Here is a 20,295-nt window from a genome sequence, read left to right as displayed (position 1 = left end):
TCAAACCTAATTTTCATTTTTCAGATACATGTAAAGTTATGGAACTAGGATAAAAATTTGGCTTTCACGATTTTATTTTCTCGAGATTTGTTGAAAAACGGTTGAATCGTGTTATTATGTACTTGCATAATATAAAGATTGTACAGTAGTTTACATTGACTCATTTTCTAGGTATATAGATGTAATGCTTGACTCTCACAATAGAAAAATGCATTGTATACTGTGATTTTCAAATTCACATAAACCAAAAAAGGGAGAACTGTTTAGATTTTGAGCATGGGATGTGTTTGTACTAACAGGACTATGTGTTTGGAAATGCTGTGAAAGATTATTTATATAGCATTTGTTCATTTTGCTTGGCATGGTTTGCATGGCTGAGTTTAATTTGCATGGCAATTGAGTCTGTAGTATTCTCACTTCATATGTGGTCTATTGTTTTACTTTAAATTTGAAATTTTTTAAAACTTGAATTATATATTTTGGAATTTTGGATATAACCCATTCTTGTTTTGATTTTCTAAAATTTTCTTATCATTTATAGATATAACCTATTAATAATTTATACTTTAAGTAGTCTGTAAAAAGGATGTGATGAGCAAACTATTAAATAACCGTTACAGCAGATCAATGTTTGGTTATATATAATTTTACAAAAACTGAAATCGAGAAATTCATTTTAAATTTGGCGTACTTTGTGATTTTAGACATTCCATGTCGGGGGCTAGTAACTTGGACAGCAGGGGACGGAGGATGAGCTACCACCCCAAGGATTTCTCTGTGGCCACCCCAGAAGAGTTTGTTAAGCGGTTCGGGGGCAAGAGTGTCATCAACAAAGTAAGACTGAGCTATGCGGCCCCACATATCACTCAAAATAATATTTATTGTGTAATTGCTAAATGAGCCATAAATTTATAGTATCCTTTTTAAGGCCTGTATAAGGGCCATATGAGACAACGAACAGAAACAAGTTTTCAATTATTGAGTTGAAAGAAGGTTATCTATCTATATAAGGAGGGGAAATGTTGGAGATCTGAGGTAGATCGAAGCACCTGTTACTGATTTATTGGATAAAGAATAAACAAAACTTAGAGAGGTTTGATACAAATCATGCAGTGGGGTTGAATATATACAGAATGCATCAATAGATAGCAACCCACTTCTTGTAAGATAAAATTTAAAACTATATACAGGTATTGATAAGCGTTCATTGACCATGATGATAAAGTGACATTTTGTCAAAAAATAAATAAGATCCGCAACTCCACCCTCTTGAGTTACAAACACACTACATTATTAACTGGTGTGAGCTTTTTTTTAAACTTAATAAATTAAATAAATAAATGATAAAATTACTTTTGATAGGTAGAAGATTTGTTCAGACACCAATACATTTACGGTAGTTTTTCAAAAAGTGATGCATTTTAATTTACAATTTAATCCAGATACCATTCTAAACACCAAATGAACTAAGCCCCAAATGAACTAAATAATGCGGCACAATGATTTTGATTTACCTTCTACATTTCAATAGCTTTTGACATCTTCCTTACTTTTAAGGTATAACATATATGAAAGCAGCGAACAGATTTCCAGAAATAGAACAATGTGAATCTATGCTTTATACAGATGAAATGTTTTAAATTTAGTAATGTTAATTAACATACAAGGTGAAAAATGGCATACGTATGTGACATATGATGTCTTTTTATTGACTCTTAGAAAAAAATCAAAACTCTATGTATGAATTTGTTAATTTAATTTGATAATTGTTAAATTATTATTTAATATACAACTATTTATACAGGTGCTGATTGCCAACAATGGAATCGCAGCCGTCAAATGCATGCGCTCGGTCAGACGATGGGCATATGAGATGTTCAGGAATGAGCGCGCCATTCGATTCGTCGTCATGGTGACACCAGAGGATCTCAAGGCTAATGCAGGTATATTATGTAGTGCTGTATATTATGCAGCTACTGCAGTGGATGTATTAAGATCTAGCTTAGTTAATACATGTACTTTAAACCAATCATTATAGTATTACGTGTCATTTTTGTGTTTTAGAATACATTCGACTGGCTGACCAGTATGTTCCAGTTCAGGGCGGTACTAACAATAACAACTACGCCAATGTAGAACTGATTCTAGATATCGCTAAAAGAACGCAAGTACAGGTACGGGATGATATGCACAATAGGCAATCAAGACACAAATTTTAATAAATATGGCCAAAATGATCTTCATGTAGTTTACTCATTGTCATAATATAAGGGATATATAAATCTGATTCTTGCTCAAAAACCTCTGTTAATTTGAGTCTTATTGAAATTGCACATTTGAAATCTGAAAAAAGAAATCAGCAGACTCTGAGAAAAAATATTATGAAGTTATAAATATAAGGATGTGTATTCATTTGATAAGATGTTGATATATCAAGGTAAATTTTATAAAAATCAAAAACTTGAGGTTCGATATTCAATGACTCAATTGTTGATTTACATTTTTACAGGCTGTATGGGCAGGCTGGGGCCATGCCTCAGAAAATCCCAAATTACCAGAACTCCTACACAAGAATGGAATCATCTTTATTGGTAGGTCCATACTTATGACACAGAAATTTAGAATTTTAAACCAATTTTTTTCCCTACCTTGAGGTGAGGGGAAATGTTTCCTTCCAAGTTGTTCTTTGGCAGTGTGTATCAGCTGAGGATGAATTATCTCCCTTTTTATTATTACAGGTCCACCAGAGGGAGCTATGTGGGCCCTTGGAGACAAGATTGCATCCTCCATTGTGGCTCAGACTGCAGGAGTTCCCACAATGCCATGGAGTGGATCAGGTATTTTAACTAGAATATTACCTTGTTTGAAAGACACATTAAGGAATAAAAGTAGAAACCACATACAATTATTCTGAATCATCATATCATATTGATACCAAAAATAAATATCTTTTAAATATGAAAAGCTGCAAATGCCTTCTACTTAATGCATGTAATGGTGAATAATTTTGATAACACATATTCTTATCCATGTCATGAGATTAAAGTCAGACAATGTGATGATTTCACCCTAAAGATTTGAAGGATGCAATTTTTTTTTTTTTTGCACATGTAAAACTCAAAAATACTCATTCAAAAGATGTAGTTAATATATATTAACTGATAAGTACCAAGCATTACATTTTTCTCTGTGTGTATTTGGGAGGTGAACTTGTTAAACTCATTTAATCGAGTTCAAATATGTGTTATTTTTAGGCCTGACCTTGAAGTATAACAAGGAGGACAATAAGCCACTGAGCGTGCCCTCCGACCTCTACAGGAAGGGCTGCGTGGAGGACGTAGACGAGGGACTGAAGTCAGCCAACAAGATCGGCTTCCCCGTCATGATCAAAGCCTCGGAGGGAGGCGGAGGGAAGGGCATCAGGAAGGCGGAGAATGCCGACGACTTCCCCAACCTCTTTAGACAGGTACCTAAAGGCACAAAGCAGGGAGTCTTTATATACCGTATTTTTCCGACGATTAGTCGGTATTTTTTTCTGTGAAGCAGAGCACTCGACTTATCGTCTTGTTCGACTTGTTGTAGGCTCAAGGCCAGAAAATTGTTAAAAATAGCATTAAAAATCTTGGTTTTAATCATCTTGAGTTGGCTGTGTGATTGAAAATTACGTTGTTGAATTCACTGTTCGTCTTTAATAATTATCATTTTCACTCATCTGTTAACACTTAAATACATAATAATAACAACAGTTATTAAAAAATGTTACATTGTCTTTAATCAATTAAAAGTTTTACCGTTCCGTTTTTATAAACACATCGTCACATGGTTCTATGTATCACTAGTAGGAAGATAACATTGCGCAGTAAAATTGAAACCAAATTTGAATGGAAGAAAATATTGCAGTAGGTCCGGGAGATGTTTTTTAAATTTAATTATTTTATTAGTAAAGAGTTGTTAGTGGAAAGTATAAATCAGAAATATTTTATGGTCAAATTCAATCTTAAAATACGTAATCGGCAATTATCAATACTACTGTTTATACAATAGGCTGACACCGGTTGTGTTAATAATCTTGCCCTAAGGCTGAGATCTTTACGGCAATTTCACTCCCTGTGTATATAAGGAGTACCGTTAAAAAAGTGATTATAGTTCATTGATTAATTATTGTCCAATTCTTTGATTATTGTTAGATAATTTTTTTAGGAAACGTATGTATGTCGTATATCGTCATTATCAAGTCGTACAAATGATCGATCTTTTTCTAACAGTGTCTATGTAAAACAATAGCGTGTAACTGCATTACTGGATACAAAGTAAACAAGTTTCATCAAATCATAGTAATTGCTAAGCTTTCTGCACTTGAGATCCCCCTTTGAAGTCCGACACGAGACAGGTGCATGCCTATGACACCGGAAATTGTTAAACAAACATTGACCATGCGCCGAGTCAACAGGTGGCTGGTTACGTAATGGCGAATATACTGGCGATAGTCAGAGTGGATAATTATTTTAATGCTTGGGAATAAAATATTTCTGACAAAGTAAGTTTAGTTTTGCAGTTTGCGGGAATTGTTTAAAATGCAAGCGACTTTGTAGATGTTGCCGGTATTTGAAAATATGATGCATAAGTATAAAGCGTTATTGTTTAAATGTTAATCATTAATAATAATTGGTAGCAATATCGGGGACATCGTGGCATCATACACTGATAATGTTACTGCAGTTTTATATGCCATTTTGAAGTGATAAGATCGACGTATGGTCTGAATCGACGAATCGTAGGATTTTGTTAAAATTTTGGCTAAAAATGAGCAATTCGACGAGTCGTCCGCATCGACGAGTCGTCGGGAAAATACGGTATATAGTTTTAAAGCAGATTTTTATTAGATTTGACTTGGAGCTTGAAATATTGCATGTTTACAAATAAATGTAGAAAAATTATTGTAGTCCTCACAAATTAAAAAATATTAATATAATTGATCAATTTTGGATGAATTTCCTAGCCTCTCCTGTCAGCTACATAATTATGTACAATACGTAGGTTATTAGATGAACCAGCATGTCTGGATTTATTTTGTTAGAGATTTCTACGACTTGAACTGGATTTGACCTTGATCTGAGTCTGCAATATTGTGTAAAAAGACAGTGAAGGAAAAAAAATATTTCTGATCAACATTTATTAGGCTGATGATGCCAAGTGACAATTATTAATTTTCTCTGAGTATGAAATTATTTACTAAGACCAATCTCGACCTTTGCAAGATTTATTAAACAACATGAAAAGTTTTTCCTGAATATTTGGATTCTTTTACTTGCTAGGTACAAGCTGAGGTGCCAGGGTCTCCCATCTTCATAATGAAGCTGGCCACACACGCCAGGCACTTGGAGGTCCAGATATTGGCGGATAACTACGGGAACGCCATCTCTCTGTTTGGGAGGGACTGCTCCATACAGAGGCGTCACCAGAAGATCATCGAGGAGGCGCCCGCCTCTGTAGCCACATCAGTGGTGTTTGACAAGATGGAACAGGTAAATCTGGCATAGCCACCTCACTGGTGAATGTGGTATAACCACCACAAAGTTAAATGTGGTTTAGCCACCTCAGTGGTGAATGTGGTTTAGCCACCGCAGCGGTGAATGTGGTTTAGCCACTTAGTTGTAATTGTGGTATAACCACTTCAGACTCCGAGTTAAATTTGGTTTAGCCACCTCGGTGGTAAATGTGGTTTAGCCACTTCAAAAGTAAATGTGGTATAAGCACTTCAGAGGTAAATGCGGTTAAGCCTTCTCACAGGTAAATGCGGTTAAGCCACCTCAATGGAGTTTGATAAGATGGTTTTGGTATTCACTATATATTTATTACATATGTTTGAATAGTGAATATCCTTTTGCTGAAACTTGAATATAAACAGGTATGTGATTACGTATTACACTTACATGTGCTAGGATATATTAACCATTGTGAAGAAGTAATCTAATCTATACTACTATATTAAAATAATAGACTCGAATTTTTAGTCTTTAATACCGAGAAATCGGAAGAATACTGTCTTTTGTTTTATATATTTTAAACATCTTTGGTACTTGAAGATTACCAATTTGTTTTTATTTTTTCTCAGTTAAGCTTCGCTAATTAATAATCAACGAAAATTCCTCAAAAAATCCCGGAAATCACCTGGATTTTTTGGATTTTACAATCTTGCACTTGCGCAATACATTCACACTAACGGGATCTTTAGTTTATATTTGTTTCCACAATATCACATCTGCCTGAATAAACTCAGAAATGATAATACAAATACGGGTAAATTTTCATTGGACTTTTGCTATATATTTTGTTCAATAAGACTCATATAAATTAATGATTTCTTATGAGAGAAAGTATAAAATAACAAATATACATTTCAACTAAGCACTTACTTTCATCTTCGTGATGACAAAAAATATTTGATTACATGCAAAAATGTTACATTATATTTGTTAGGAGAGAGATGATAGAATATGTTTTATCGTAAAAATGAATAATGTCCTACAGACCCAGTTTTACAAAGAATATACGATTACGTGTACGTTGGTGAAAAGGTGTTGAGTTCTTCCATTCTATGGATTAAAATTTTTAGTTGAAAGGTATTTGCAGTCTCAAAAAGGTTTGTTGTGATGTATTTGACTGTTATTTTCAAGGCAACATCATTCATTAACTTTCTCCAAAATCGTTCCAGAGCGATTCTGCAATTTTCTGCTACTTTACGGGTATAAGTAAGGGAGGGGCTTTTCCCGAGACACAGTTAGGTTATTCAAACTAAGGAAAGTGTAGTGAAATTAATAGCATTATTGTAGGCTTATAGCTTTGTTATGTAAATGTCAATAATAAGGTGTATCGATGTACCTATTTCTAAATGTTCGATATGCAATGTCAACCCGTGCACGCACGGGTCAAAGTCTAGTAATAAAAAATATTTATTACCTTCATCCTAATGTGACGAATTTCATAGTAACAAAAATTCATAATAACAGTTCTTCATTTCTCAAAAAATTCCTCTTTCCCCAAAATAACTGTTACCAAAAGTATTTTTGTATTTGCAGATCTACTTGCATAATAAATATATTACATTTGTCTAGTAAATGGTCAGGAATCATTAAGATATAAAAAAATAACTGCTAACGTTGAATAATGAACTCCTCCACCAGGCTGCGGTGACCTTGGCTAAGATGGTGTGTTATGTCAGCGCCGGGACGGTGGAGTATCTCTACAACGAGGAGACGGAGACCTTCCACTTCCTGGAGCTCAATCCACGTCTCCAGGTGGAGCATCCGTGTACGGAGATGGTGGCCGATATCAATCTTCCTGCGGCTCAGCTCCAGGTAATGTTAACAGTTAAAAAACTTGATGTGTATAGCACTGGACAGATTCAATTTCAACTATTCATTATTTTGATATTCAAATGGTTCATACATGTTTTTAGAATAAATTCAAGTTCTTTTTAATGATTAATACATGTATATAAGAATTGTTTGATGTGAAAATCTGTATTTATCATTGCAGATTGCAATGGGTCTGCCCCTGTATCGCCTGAAGGACATCAGACAACTGTATGATGTGGACACCTGGGGCGACACGCCTATAGACTTCTCCAACCCGTCCATGCACCCACGCCCCCGGGGTCACGTTATAGCAGCCAGAATTACCAGCGAAAACCCTGATGAGGTCAGAATCTCTCTATGGAAGCTATATTTTCAAAATCAACAAAAAAAATGTTTAGTTTCTTCCTGAAAGACAAAACAAATGAAGATTTACCAGTCTATATACACATGTATTGCATAAGGCAGTCAGGAGTTTTCTTTTTATTTCAGATCTCGCAAAGAGAAATATCTCAATATTATCATTCTGTATTTAACTTAAAATTTACTACTTTAAATTAATATTTTCGTTATCAATTCTGTGTTGGTGTAGTAGATGTAGTATAGATCATGATAGATATTAATATGCATGATGTTTTGAAGGGGAATTAATTTAATAGGTAAAGTTGCTCTCTGCCAAAACCACTAAAAAGAAGACACATTTAATGTGAAAAGTATTTTATTAAAACCATGTTTATAGTAAATGAATTGCCTTTCAGGGATTTAAGCCCAGTTCAGGCACAGTCCAGGAGTTGAACTTCCGTAGCAGTAAGAATGTGTGGGGCTACTTCAGTGTGGCTGCTACCGGGGGTCTACACGAGTACGCCGACTCTCAGTTTGGTCACTGCTTCTCCTGGGGCGAGGACAGAGAAGATGCTAGAGAGTGAGTACTAGAGGCTAGAGTAGGTACTAGTCTAAGAGCTGAAGTCACAATGGAGGTGGCAGTGGGGTAGGGAAGGGTTGTTGAGGATGTTTGATTTAATGCAGTACAGACGGTACTTAATTTTTTGTGATAGATGCAGAAGCTTACCGGTAATTATCATACTTTAAACCAGCTAACCCTGGTATGTTCAGATGGACATTATTTTGCTTTTTGCTAGAATGGAAACAGCGTGCAACAACTCATTTTCAAAATCAAATACTGTAGATAATGCAAAAAACAAAGATAATGAAAAGCAATTAAGGATTGGGTTGCTGCAAAAATTATTGATGTCAAAGGTATTTTATTGAAACCTCACACAAATGAAATTTAGTTTACAGTCCCTATGGATGTATGACAACTCAGAGAGAATAAAAAAAAAATTACTTTTCCCTATTTGATTCACTTCAATTCTAAGCAAATAGGGAAGATGCAGATGCCCCCCCCCCCCCCCCCTCAAAAAAAAAAAATCAAAATTCACTGTAAGGATATTTGATATTCAACAGAAACTTGGTGGTTGCCCTGAAGGAGTTGTCTATCCGAGGAGACTTCCGGACCACAGTGGAGTACCTGATCAAGCTGTTTGAGACCGAGGAATACCAGAACAACAAGATAACAACCGGCTGGCTGGACAAGCTGATATCTGAAAACGTCCAGGCCGAGAAACCAGACGTCATGCTGGGTGTGATATCCGGAGCGCTCCATATCGGAGATTACCAGATCCAGGACTGCTTCCAAACGTTTCAGGCGTCCCTGGAGAGAGGACAGATCCTGCCGGCCAACTCACTGAAGAACCATGTGGATGTGGAGTTTATAAGTGAAGGGATCAAGTACAACGTCAAGGTCAGTATCTTGGGAAATAAAATGTTAATATTTAGAGAAATAATATGTCAAGGTCATGCAAAACCAAAGACAATGTTAAGGTCAGTATCTAGAGAATGTAATAAAGTGTCAATGTCAGAATTCTCATCAGTGTCAAGGTACCCTGCGATGTATAAAAATGTAATGCAGTGTCAAGGTTAATATTCAGTACAGTGTTAAGGTCTATGGGAAATGCAATGTCGGATGTTGGTATTGAATAACATGTCAGAATTAACATTGTGAAACTGAAAATGTTAACTAAGTAATAAGATCATTTTAATGTTCAAATGAAATGAGGTGAAAATTTTCTTGCAAGCACTAAAAATTAATTTGTGAAGAATAATCATTATTTAAGGACACAATTCATTTACAGTTTTATGTTGCTGATGATTTAACTGTTATTTTGTAAACAAGGAAAAAAAGTTGTGAACAGTCAGAAAAAAAGGAACTCATTCTGTAACATTCATTTGTTTGCAGGTGGTGAAAACGGGACCAAACAACTATTTCATTTGTATGAATGGCTCTATATTGGAGGTAGAGGCCCACAGGTAAGGAAAGAAAAACAAAGAGAAAGGAAAGAAAGAGAGAAAGGAAAAATGTGTGAGAAAGAGGGTGTTAGCACTTCTATTGTAACCGTTTTTAACAATATTCAATATGATGTATCAACATAGATGTTGTATGTTGAAGCTGCAAGGATTCTGTACTAAGCTATTGTGTGTTTGTGTATCTCAGACTGAGTGACGGGGGTCTCCTGATCTCGTTTGACGGCGCCAGCTACACGACCTACATGAAGGACCAGGTCAGTAGTTACAGGATCACCATCGGCAACAAGACCTGTGTACTACACAAAGAGAACGACCCCACCAAACTCAGGTAAATTACCCCAAATAACCTCAGGTGAAATTCTACCCTAGGCTACCAAAAAAAACATGCATTATACTAGATACTTCCAAACTCGCTACCAAACCCATGTATAGTTCTTCAGGTAAAGTTATTCTCACCAAACTCACATAAAATCTTCGATATAAAGGTGGGAGAAATTCATACACCCATCTTCAATGAAATGTTAACATGATTGTGCTTTTGCAGACCTGTTCTTTATCTACTTTCAAATTGATCAGTCATTTCAGTTTGACAGAGAAAGAATTTTTGAGGACATACCTAATCAGCTACCATAAATAACATGCTTTTGTATTTTGGATCTGTAAGCAAATTTACATGTGGTTTGACATTTTGCCGTTTTAGGTCGCCCTCTGCTGGCAAGCTCTTGAACTACATGATTGATGATGGCGGCCATGTTTTTGCTGGAGACATGTACGCCGAGATAGAGGTGATGAAGATGGTGATGGAACTCAGGGTCACAGAGAACGGATGGTAAAATTTACAGTAACAGTGTATTTCTTCAATGTGTGGAAATAAATGATATGTTTTGGTGGGTTTTTTAAAGAAACATTTAAAATATACTGTAAATGATTCTATGTGAAAGAAGTCATAGGAATAAAAAAATATGATTTAAAAATATTTTCTTTTTCTGATATTCTTCTACACGTACCGTATTTTTCGAAAATTAGGTCGATACGGTTTATTGGGCGAAGGAGGCCGTTTTTAGCCAAGAAATAAAAAAAAGTATAAATAGGTCGACTTCGAAGAATTGGTCGAAAAATTACTGCTAGTTCTAATGAATAAATTGTTTAAACCAATAACGTTATCATATAGTAGCCTTTAATCTTATTTCACAGTTTTAAACAAAAGGGAAATAAAATGTATTTCTTGAAAACATCGTAAGAAAATGTCTGAAATTGCATCAAAATTTTCAAACCAATTAATTCAGTACGGCCGGTTTTAATTTAGGATCGTTTTTTATTACTTCCCTGCCATGTGTACAAACTGGTGTTAACCGGGAGATAGTAACCTAGCCTGGAGGCATGACTACGGTAGCACATGCCACCCTGTGTCTTTGTGTGACTTTTTACTGTGTATATACACACGTGTCAACCTCTGATCTTATTGAAGCCTGCGGGCATGAGTAGCACGTGCCGAGAGTTCAACTGTGTATGAACAAAGTAAGCACTACCCAGGCTGATTTCAGAGACACCTGGCTAAAATTTCATCGAAAGTTTTATGTTGAATATACAGAAAAAAACTTGTTCATGTATTCTATTATGTAAACAAATTTTTTTTTTTATTTCTACCCGACGATATTTTCCCCCTGTAATTACCCTTTGTGCGGTCCTCATTTTACTTTTACCGCACGAAATCGATTTCCTGTTTATCGAAAGCACACGATCAAAATGTATGACAGCATATAATAATGATCGACAGATGATTCAGTCAGTGATCTAAGTAAGAAATGTAAGAAGAAATAAATCTATTTACATTTAATTTTGTTTAAATGATAAATTGCTACAGTATATTGATTAAAATCCATACGATTTTTACACAGAAATTCAAGCAGTATTATAGTAAACACTCATGATTTTATTGGAGGGTTGCATAAATTTTTGCAAAATTTCATATCAAATTTTCCAACCAAAAAAAAAAAACATAAATTGGGCGAAGCGATGAATAGGGCGAGGTCCACATGTCTGGGGAAAAAAGTATCGACCTAATTTCCGAAAAATACGGTAATTCATATTATTAAAGAAATTTAAGTTATTTTTGTCAACAACCAAATTTTGAATGGCAAAAACTCTAGACTAGTTTTGAAAAAGCAGTGATAATAGGCACTGTAACAGTAATGCCTTTTGGTAATGGTGTTTTTTTTTCTGTGTATCGGTATCTTATCTGTATGTATTCTGTGTGTTACAGTGTCCATTATGTGAAGCGGCCAGGCGCGGTTCTGGACGGTGGCAGTGTGGTCGCTCACCTTGACCTTGACGACCCAAGCCGGGTACAGCAAGCCCAGAGCTTTACCGGGACCCTACCACAGCCCCAGGCCCCACCCACACACGGGGAGAAGCTCCACCAGCTGTTCCAGAGTACCCGGGCCGAGCTAGAGAATATCTTGGCGGGGTATTCACTGCCAGAGCCTTACTTCAGACCCAAGCTACAGGAGTCCATAGAGAGGCTGATGAAGTGTTTGAGGGACCCTGCCCTCCCACTGCTAGAACTACAGGTATATAATTTTATCTGCGCAGCTATTAAATCTTTTCTTATCTCTGCACTATCTCAGTCAAATATAAATTTTTATTAAATTCCATTTGATTTATGCTTTCTTCTTGTACATATACGTGCATCAATGGGATATTCTCTCTCTATTTCTCTTTCATTACCTCCTGCTGATGAAATTTTTATGTTTTTTTAAGCTAAATTCTATCTAGTAAATTTAACTTTTTCCATGTTCTGTGCATACTTTAGAATCATTATTGTTTGTGGGAGACCAGTGTTTGTAGCTTTCGTTGATAACCCCCTGCCCTTGAATTTACATTCCTACCAACAAACATTTACAAGAATTTGTTTATTGACAATATTTATTAGCATTTTTTTTGTTTACACTACCAACGAAATTACCTCCTCAAGAACCAGGAAAATTTATGATACCCACAGTCTTTGACCCCCGCAAATAAAATTGATTTACAGTATCAGTGATTGAAAAAAATGATCAATTTGATTGTTAATAAGATGGAATGGAAAAAAGTCATTAAGTTTGTCACCATGAATTTTGATATAATTAATACAAACATATGTTAGATGAAGGGCTATGTAAAGCTATAATTATAGCAATGAAAAAAAGAAGTAATCAAATTGATGTTACTAAAAACTGTTGATGTTTCCAGGATCTTGTGGCAATGATCTCGGGTAGAATTCCTTCACAAGTGGAGAAGGCCATCAAGAAGCAGATGCATTCATACGCCAGCAACATCACATCTGTCCTTAGCCAGTTCCCCAGTCAGCAGGTTTGTGCACATATATACTAAGCCATTAATTCAAATACTAAATAAAGTATGATGATTTTAATCCAATGTTTTAAATGTATTTAAGATGGATTTATAATAGGAATCTATTCCCATTATATTTTACCTTCCATTGCTGTGGTTTCATCAACTTTAATATTTAATGGTGACAAATATTCTTGGATTTCAATGTGGAGTCATTCCACAAAATCAAATGAACATAACTTTATTAATAACTATTCATTGACAATTTCAATTCTGTTAAAATGAGAGATTAAAATGTTTATTACAAACAATAAATTGGATTTATTGTAGATTGCCAACGTGATAGACAGCCACGCCGCCACACTGACTCGGAGAACAGAGAGAGAAAACTTCTTCATGACGACCCAGGGCATAGTGCAACTAGTTCAAAGGTCAGGGGTCAAAGTGACAATTCACATTTATTATATCCACATTTCTGTTCAAAACCTAATAGACAAACTTTTTAATTTAAGCTTTCTGTGCATTTATTTGCATGATAATAAACCATAGTTAATTTTGCTTTTTGATTAACATTGTTAATGTATAACAAAAGGTTAAATGTTTGACGTGCTTATAATTACATGATTGTTCAATATTGTGAAAATCATCTTTTCTGCACGAAATCTTGTAGAAAGTTTTTCTCAGTATTTTATTTTTTTAATACCCATTTTTTTTGTGGAGGGAGTCTTTGAAATGTTTTGGATGCATTTTCTTTTTGTCTGTAAATAAATGCATGTTTCATATTCTGTAAATAAATGCATGTTTCATATTCTCTTCACAGTGGAACTAAGGGGTAATGCTAGTGGGTTGTGAGTAGAAGATTGTAGATTCACAAGACTGCAAGATTTTCTTGACATAATGATTACATGTTTTCTTTCACATGAAGATTTGTCTCACTCACAAATCTTTAAAATCGACACCAAAATTTCAACTTTATTAACCTGCTCAGTTTTGAATTTTATTTTTTTTTAAACCACCTGATATTTTGCAGTTGATTTTAACTTGACCAGAAACATTAAATGTTTGCTTAGAAAAAGTTCTTCATGATATTTTCCATTTTTTAAAAAGTTAATCCATTACATATTTGCACATGTAACAATTTATTTTTAACATTTAGGATGTTCAGGACATAGGTCTGTAGGGTTAGGGGGTGGATGGGGTTGTCAAATCTTGCAGACTTGAATGTGAAAACCTTTTTGCACTATTGGTAAAACCTTCTGGCATTAACCCCTTTCTCACATATTTTCCTCTCCATGTATATGTCGAATCACACTCTGTGATGTGTATGTGTTGTGTGTCGTTAAGTATGCTTTTCATGTCACAATGTGATCAGTTTGTGCGAGCTATTTTCATTTCATATTCTACAATAACTGAGTTAGTATGACTGTATGTTTCACTTCATAAATTGATGAGTGTCAATTGGCTTTTGATCTACATTCTCTTTTTGAACATGTGTTTTGTATATGTGTCTGCCATTTTGATATTCTGTGTTTTGCCTTTGTGTGTGTCCCTTTTCTAAATTTCTACTGAAATATTTTTCTGAATCTTTTTCACTTTTAAACTCCTTGATACTCATGAACAACACCATGCCATCCTACTTGTCTCTCTAGTAAATGAAAACAAACCTCTCAAGTTAAACAAGACTTAAAGTTTGTAGAAAATTGCACAGTTCAGCTTGCTTTTCCGTATATAAGTTTCTACTGTATATAGGGAAATATTCACCCCTGTTTTATTTTTGCCCTGGTTGTCAGCTGTGCGAATTCAAATTTCTCATATCATATTCTCAGTCTCTATTTATGCAACTCTGCCTGGGCAATTCAAGATGGGGCGAAACTATTTGCAGTTTAGAAGGGCAAAAAATAACAGAGGTTGAAATTATCCCCATATACAGCATATGTCTAGGTGGAGGGACTTGTATACAATCATAAACTTGTTTTCAAAACTCACATGGTTTGACACTGCAAATTCCACTCTCATTAATTAAACGAATAAAATAATGACATTGCACATTATTCAATGTTCTCAACTTAAATATATGTGAAAATTAATATTTTATTCATCTATGGCAAGTGCTTTTGTTAACTAGACTAAGTATTGTCATTAACCAGAATTTCCTCTGATCTCTAGGTACCGCAATGGGATCCGTGGTCACATGAAGAGCGTGGTCCAGGAACTTCTGAAGCAGTATGTCAGGGTGGAGGTCCAGTTCCAACATGGTAAGATGTCCCTGTCAAGCCAGGGATCACACAAATCTACAACTCTGTATAACTGTTAACTCAAGTTGTTAATGCTAAGGTTTATATTTGAATAGTCACAATTAATGGTACATGTACTGGTACATGGTAAGATTTGACTGGCCAGTAGTTACAGGGGTCAATATCAAAGCTCTTTAACTGTAAAGTTATATAATTGTAATCTCATAATTTAAATTATTTGAAAACTTGATTAGTCGCCTGAGTTGGTTTAATGTGCACCTGTATATGGTAAGATGTTGATTACTATTTTTTGTTTTGTTTACTTAGGTCATTACGACAAGTGTATAGCACAGCTGATCTCTAAGACCAAGGACATGTCCGCTGTGGCGGGCAGCATCTTCTCCCACCTGGCCGTCCAGAACAAGAACCTGCTGGTCACCATGCTTATTGTAAGGCAACACTCTTTATTATATACCCTTCATTTTTCCCTTCTTGATACTATCAATATTACAGAGTGTGATCCAATTTTCCGGATCAACATACTGTGGGTTTCTGATTCCGCATCACCACTCCATGAAACTGCTGATATAGTACACATTAAATAAAATCTGTATTTTAAAAGAGTTTATAAACCGTGAAGCGCCATATAAAAAAGCCTAAACTGTTTCAAACCATTTTATATCGTATAAAACAAATAAATATTGAATTCATTACTTATAATTCAATTTTTTTACTCTTCCTTGTAGATTAAAACGGTTATTTGACCCTTAACATGCTTAAAATGACGTAAAATTGTACAAAATTTAAACGTAACGCCAGGCATATTGATACATTTTTGCCGTTAGTCTTGCTATGATGTTATATGACAATTATATATCAAATTTGTAAACATGATATAATTCAGTGTAAAACCTGTTTCAAAATAAGACTAATTGTTGCATGTATTTACACATTGTGTGTGTTATAACTTGCCAATAGTTATTTCTCTGCAAGGAATGATAATGCTTGCTTATTTGAATTCTGTAGGACCACATGTGTAGGAAGGAAGCGGGTTTGACAGACGAGTTAGCCTCCATTCTGACCGAGCTTACCACATTGAACAATGCAGAGAATGCCAAAGTAGCCCTCAGGGCCAGACAAGTTCGTAGTGATACAAGTTCTTTTATTTCTAAAAAATAATACGACCTGATACTCTTACAGAATTATTTTTTTATGAATTTTAACACAATACTTGGAATATAGATTTAAGAGAAAGAAATTGTCAATATTTATGAACGATCTGAAGAGTGTAAGAGTACCTTTAATGTAAAACTATTTCACTTTCCCAGTAATGTTGTCTCACTTCCATTCTTTAAATATTTAAGGTTTTCAACAACACTGTTTTATTAGCAAACCTTACCTCAGGAATCTTTAACACTTTGAAAACTATCTGTAAATATTTGAGATTCATTTGAATTTAAGTTTTAGTTTTTCTTTACATCAGAAGTTATAATTTTTTTCATTTGAAAGGTATTGACTGGTCTTAAACTTGATACCTATTAATTGCATGTTCTGAAACAAGACAAAAAGTTGATAAAACCTTATATTATTTCTTTTGAATTTCTTCAATACTATCAGTACTTTGATTATTGAACAAAAGTTCCTTTCAGTACTTTCAGTGCTTTGATTTTCCAGGTGTTGATTGCCGCCCACACACCACCCTATGAACTGAGACACAATCAGATGGAGTCCATTTTCCTGTCTGCCATCGACATGTATGGACCAGAATTCAACCCAGAAAATCTTCAGGTGAATCAAATTTAAAAGATCTCTGTAAAGTGTAAATATAGATTCACAAATTTGTATGGATTATAATTACTACGTATTTTTTTACGGTAAATTAAGAATAAATTAAAAAAAATTATGAATTTAAAATACAATATCAAGAATAAATTAAAAAAGGATAAAAACTACAAAATCAAAACTGAATAAGAAACTAATGAATTCAATTACAATATGTCAAGAATAAAGTTTACTTCTGTCAAAGGGAAATAGCTGGAAGTATTGGCAATTTCTTAAATTAAGATTATATTGTGTTTTCTGTATTGTATTTACACATGTTATGTAGATGGAGAAGACATATCTGGATTTCTTGTATGAAGTAATTTATTTTTCTCAAAATTATTCAATTTATTTGATTGTCTTAAAGTTTCCTAATTATACAGTTTTGAATACAAAACATAAATTTTGAAATTATTTTGTTATTTGACATTTAGTTTTGCAGTTTTTTTTGTATTCTTTTTCCTGTTCTTGTTCTTAATTATTTTAAGTTTATTTATATATATTAGATCTTTTTTATACTTCATGAAATATTTTGGGAGTTATTGGCTGATGTGTCTTAAGGTCATGGCAATCATTTGATCAATGCGATATAATTGAGAGATTGAAACTTATCAAATAATGTAAAATGAAATAAAAGGTCATTTGAGTAAGCAACTGTGTGTTGAAATACAAAATCTGGAGAAATAATACATGTATCTATTATGGGTTTTTTTCCTCTCTCCAGAAAATAATCCATTCTGAGACTGCTATATATGACATCCTGCAGGAATTCTTCTGGCATTCCAATAACCTGGTCAGGTCCGCGGCCCTGGAGGTAAGCAGACTTATTGTAGATTATTTTAAGCATTGTCAATTACTTAAGTCCGTAATCTTTCTATCTATGTAATTTCACCAAATTGCAGGCAGGAAATTTTAATTTGAAGCAGTACCTTTCTCTCAATTTTGCATTGTTTTATTTTGAATTTAAGAATATTATACATTCCAGTTTACTATACATATCCACTTAAATTGCAAAAAAAAAAAGAAAAAAAAAAAATTACTGACTCAAATTGTAATGAATTGCCAATTTACATTAAATTTTATCATATAGCTTTTTTTTCAAAAATTTGTTTTTAAAAATGCCAGTTTTCCTTAAAGTGATAAAAAAAAAATTAAAAATTGTGACACAGACCCCCCATCCCCGAATATATTCATTTGAAAGTTTGACCTTGATGTATCAAGTTATCATTGTAATACCACAGGTTTATGTAAGACGGGCGTATATTGCCTATGAAGTGAACTGTCTGCAGCACAGAGAACTGAATGGAGATATGTCCATGGTGGAATTCAAGTTCCTGTTGCCAAGATCACATCCTAACAGGTAAATATGGATTGCAATTGATTGCAAGAGAAGTGAGAAATTGTCAGTTCTCTTCGTGTTAAAATGTCTCTTGAATGAAGCAGTGAGTCATGTTCAACATATTTTTGAAAAAGAAACTACTGTAATTTGTACAGTCATCATCTTCATGTCTTTATGGTCAATGATACACTTTTTAAAAATCAAATTTTGGCATTAATTTAAAAATAAATTCAGTCATTTCTTAAGGGATACAAATCTTTGGATTTCATTGTAATAACTTAATGAGAGATATTGAAAGACTTTGGAGATACATGTTGGTTTTGGATTGAATAGCTCATATTGAATAGAATTTTCATTCCTCACTCTAGTCCATTTGGTAGCTTTTAAAAACCAAACATCAGATTTAAAGATCATATTAGTCTTGAAACAAAGCTTGCTCTTGACTCTGACCTGAAATTATAAGGTCAAGGTTACATCGTCAACAGATGACACAGTGTTTATCCCCCTCCGAAAGAGAAAAAAGGGCACAAGTGAAAAGGATGTATCAAATGTTCTCTGATAGTTTTAATGTTGTGTTTTACCTTGACTTCTCTAGCTAAGATCAGTAAATAAAGATCAAATCTTCATCAAGGTAGTGTTTATCTCCAAAATAAAGGCCCTGGCCCCGCCTTCACCAAGTTTCCTCAAGTGCATACTCGGCATCAAGTCTGAGTTTTGACCTCAAGTATGTAACTGTACATTTCTTTTGAGAATTTGAGTTGAGGACTGAGTTGAGGGATTGGAAAACTTGATGACGGTGGCACCAGGAGATATTATTCTACCTTTAACAACGGAAGTGTTTTTCATCCCCCAACATATTTGATTTTGACAGGATGATGGTGATGCGATACGACAGTCTGGACAAGATGTCGGGGGTGGTGGACTATGATGCCCACATTGACCAGCTGGACGAACCGCCCACCTGTCAGAGAATGGGCATCATGGCTTCCTTCAACTCAATGGAGGAGTTTGAAATGTGAGTCTGGTTCATCTAGTAATCTTTATATTTATTTCATACAAGTCATAGTGAAAATTACGGAGGTTCTATTTGATCTTGTAAACATATATTAATTATGTTTATGGCAGTTGCTAAATTAATTATCATAATTATAGTCATTTTTTATTTCAATATGGCAATTTATGTACTGATCTTCTCCACTTAATTTTGGCAAGAAATCATTTAGCCTAATACAGAAATTATCTCTGGTATAAACTGCTAGCAAATCTAATTTTAAAAAGTGTTATCAAACTTTATTTACAGCAATTTTGAGCAAATCATGAATTGTTTCACTGTGGACACAGACAGCCCACCCAGCAGTCCCACAATCCTTGCCAAGAGCCCAGCGGGCAATGAGGACTCCATATCTCTCCATGTCAGTCTACATAACACTGCTAACTGTGTTTGAGTATTGAATTATTTATGCAATCTTTGATATATTATCTTATATTCTGTACATCCAGTCCCTGTGTTAAGCTGGAAAACAATTCTTTTCTAGGGTAAAAGTACTGAAGTAGTATTCATGCCCACACTGTAAAATATGATACCTAAAAAATATTACAGTATAAAATCAGTCCCATTATTAATATTTTGATTATTTTGCATGTTGTTGTTTTCTGAATTTACAGAGTACCTCAGAGTCGGACGAACCAATTCACATCATTAACGTAGGGATCAAGTTCAGTAAGAAAGAGAAATACAGCGACAACGACTTGGCCGTCAGATTCCAGGATTTCTGTAAAGTACGGGTAAGGGCTGTAATCTGCATCTTGTTTGTGCTTATCACTATAATTGATGTAGACTGTTTGGATA

At 34.4% G+C, this 20,295-nt stretch overlaps 1 protein-coding gene across 5 annotated transcripts in view; it reads left to right on the top strand.

Moving 5' to 3' along the window:
* The window catches only part of LOC128183277 (acetyl-CoA carboxylase-like), a 50,841-nt gene that overhangs the window by 12,978 nt on the left and 17,568 nt on the right, over positions 1-20,295 (top strand). For 3 of the 5 annotated variants that reach the window (XM_052852228.1, XM_052852227.1, XM_052852229.1), the window contains exons 1-21: positions 5,320-5,525; positions 7,185-7,358; positions 7,540-7,701; positions 8,114-8,277; positions 8,820-9,156; positions 9,652-9,722; positions 9,907-10,047; positions 10,420-10,548; positions 11,983-12,289; positions 12,951-13,070; positions 13,383-13,483; positions 13,873-13,884; positions 15,219-15,307; positions 15,614-15,735; positions 16,313-16,426; positions 16,961-17,074; positions 17,832-17,921; positions 18,349-18,467; positions 19,318-19,461; positions 19,747-19,858; positions 20,112-20,231. In XM_052852228.1, coding sequence (XP_052708188.1) covers positions 5,352-5,525; positions 7,185-7,358; positions 7,540-7,701; positions 8,114-8,277; positions 8,820-9,156; positions 9,652-9,722; positions 9,907-10,047; positions 10,420-10,548; positions 11,983-12,289; positions 12,951-13,070; positions 13,383-13,483; positions 13,873-13,884; positions 15,219-15,307; positions 15,614-15,735; positions 16,313-16,426; positions 16,961-17,074; positions 17,832-17,921; positions 18,349-18,467; positions 19,318-19,461; positions 19,747-19,858; positions 20,112-20,231 — 2,916 coding nt within the window. In that variant the 5' untranslated portion in view covers positions 5,320-5,351. Of the gene's footprint in view, positions 1-704; positions 835-1,804; positions 1,944-2,064; positions 2,175-2,509; positions 2,592-2,738; positions 2,838-3,254; positions 3,467-5,315; positions 5,526-7,184; positions 7,359-7,539; positions 7,702-8,113; positions 8,278-8,819; positions 9,157-9,651; positions 9,723-9,906; positions 10,048-10,419; positions 10,549-11,982; positions 12,290-12,950; positions 13,071-13,382; positions 13,484-13,872; positions 13,885-15,218; positions 15,308-15,613; positions 15,736-16,312; positions 16,427-16,960; positions 17,075-17,831; positions 17,922-18,348; positions 18,468-19,317; positions 19,462-19,746; positions 19,859-20,111; positions 20,232-20,295 lie in introns of those variants that run through there. The other 2 variants (XM_052852230.1, XM_052852226.1) reach the window with 2 other exon arrangements.

The sequence above is a fragment of the Crassostrea angulata genome, chromosome 5 (assembly GCF_025612915.1).
Source record: "Crassostrea angulata isolate pt1a10 chromosome 5, ASM2561291v2, whole genome shotgun sequence".
Taxonomy (NCBI): Eukaryota; Metazoa; Mollusca; class Bivalvia; order Ostreida; family Ostreidae; genus Magallana; species Magallana angulata.
This window is presented reverse-complemented; position numbering and strand designations above follow the sequence as displayed.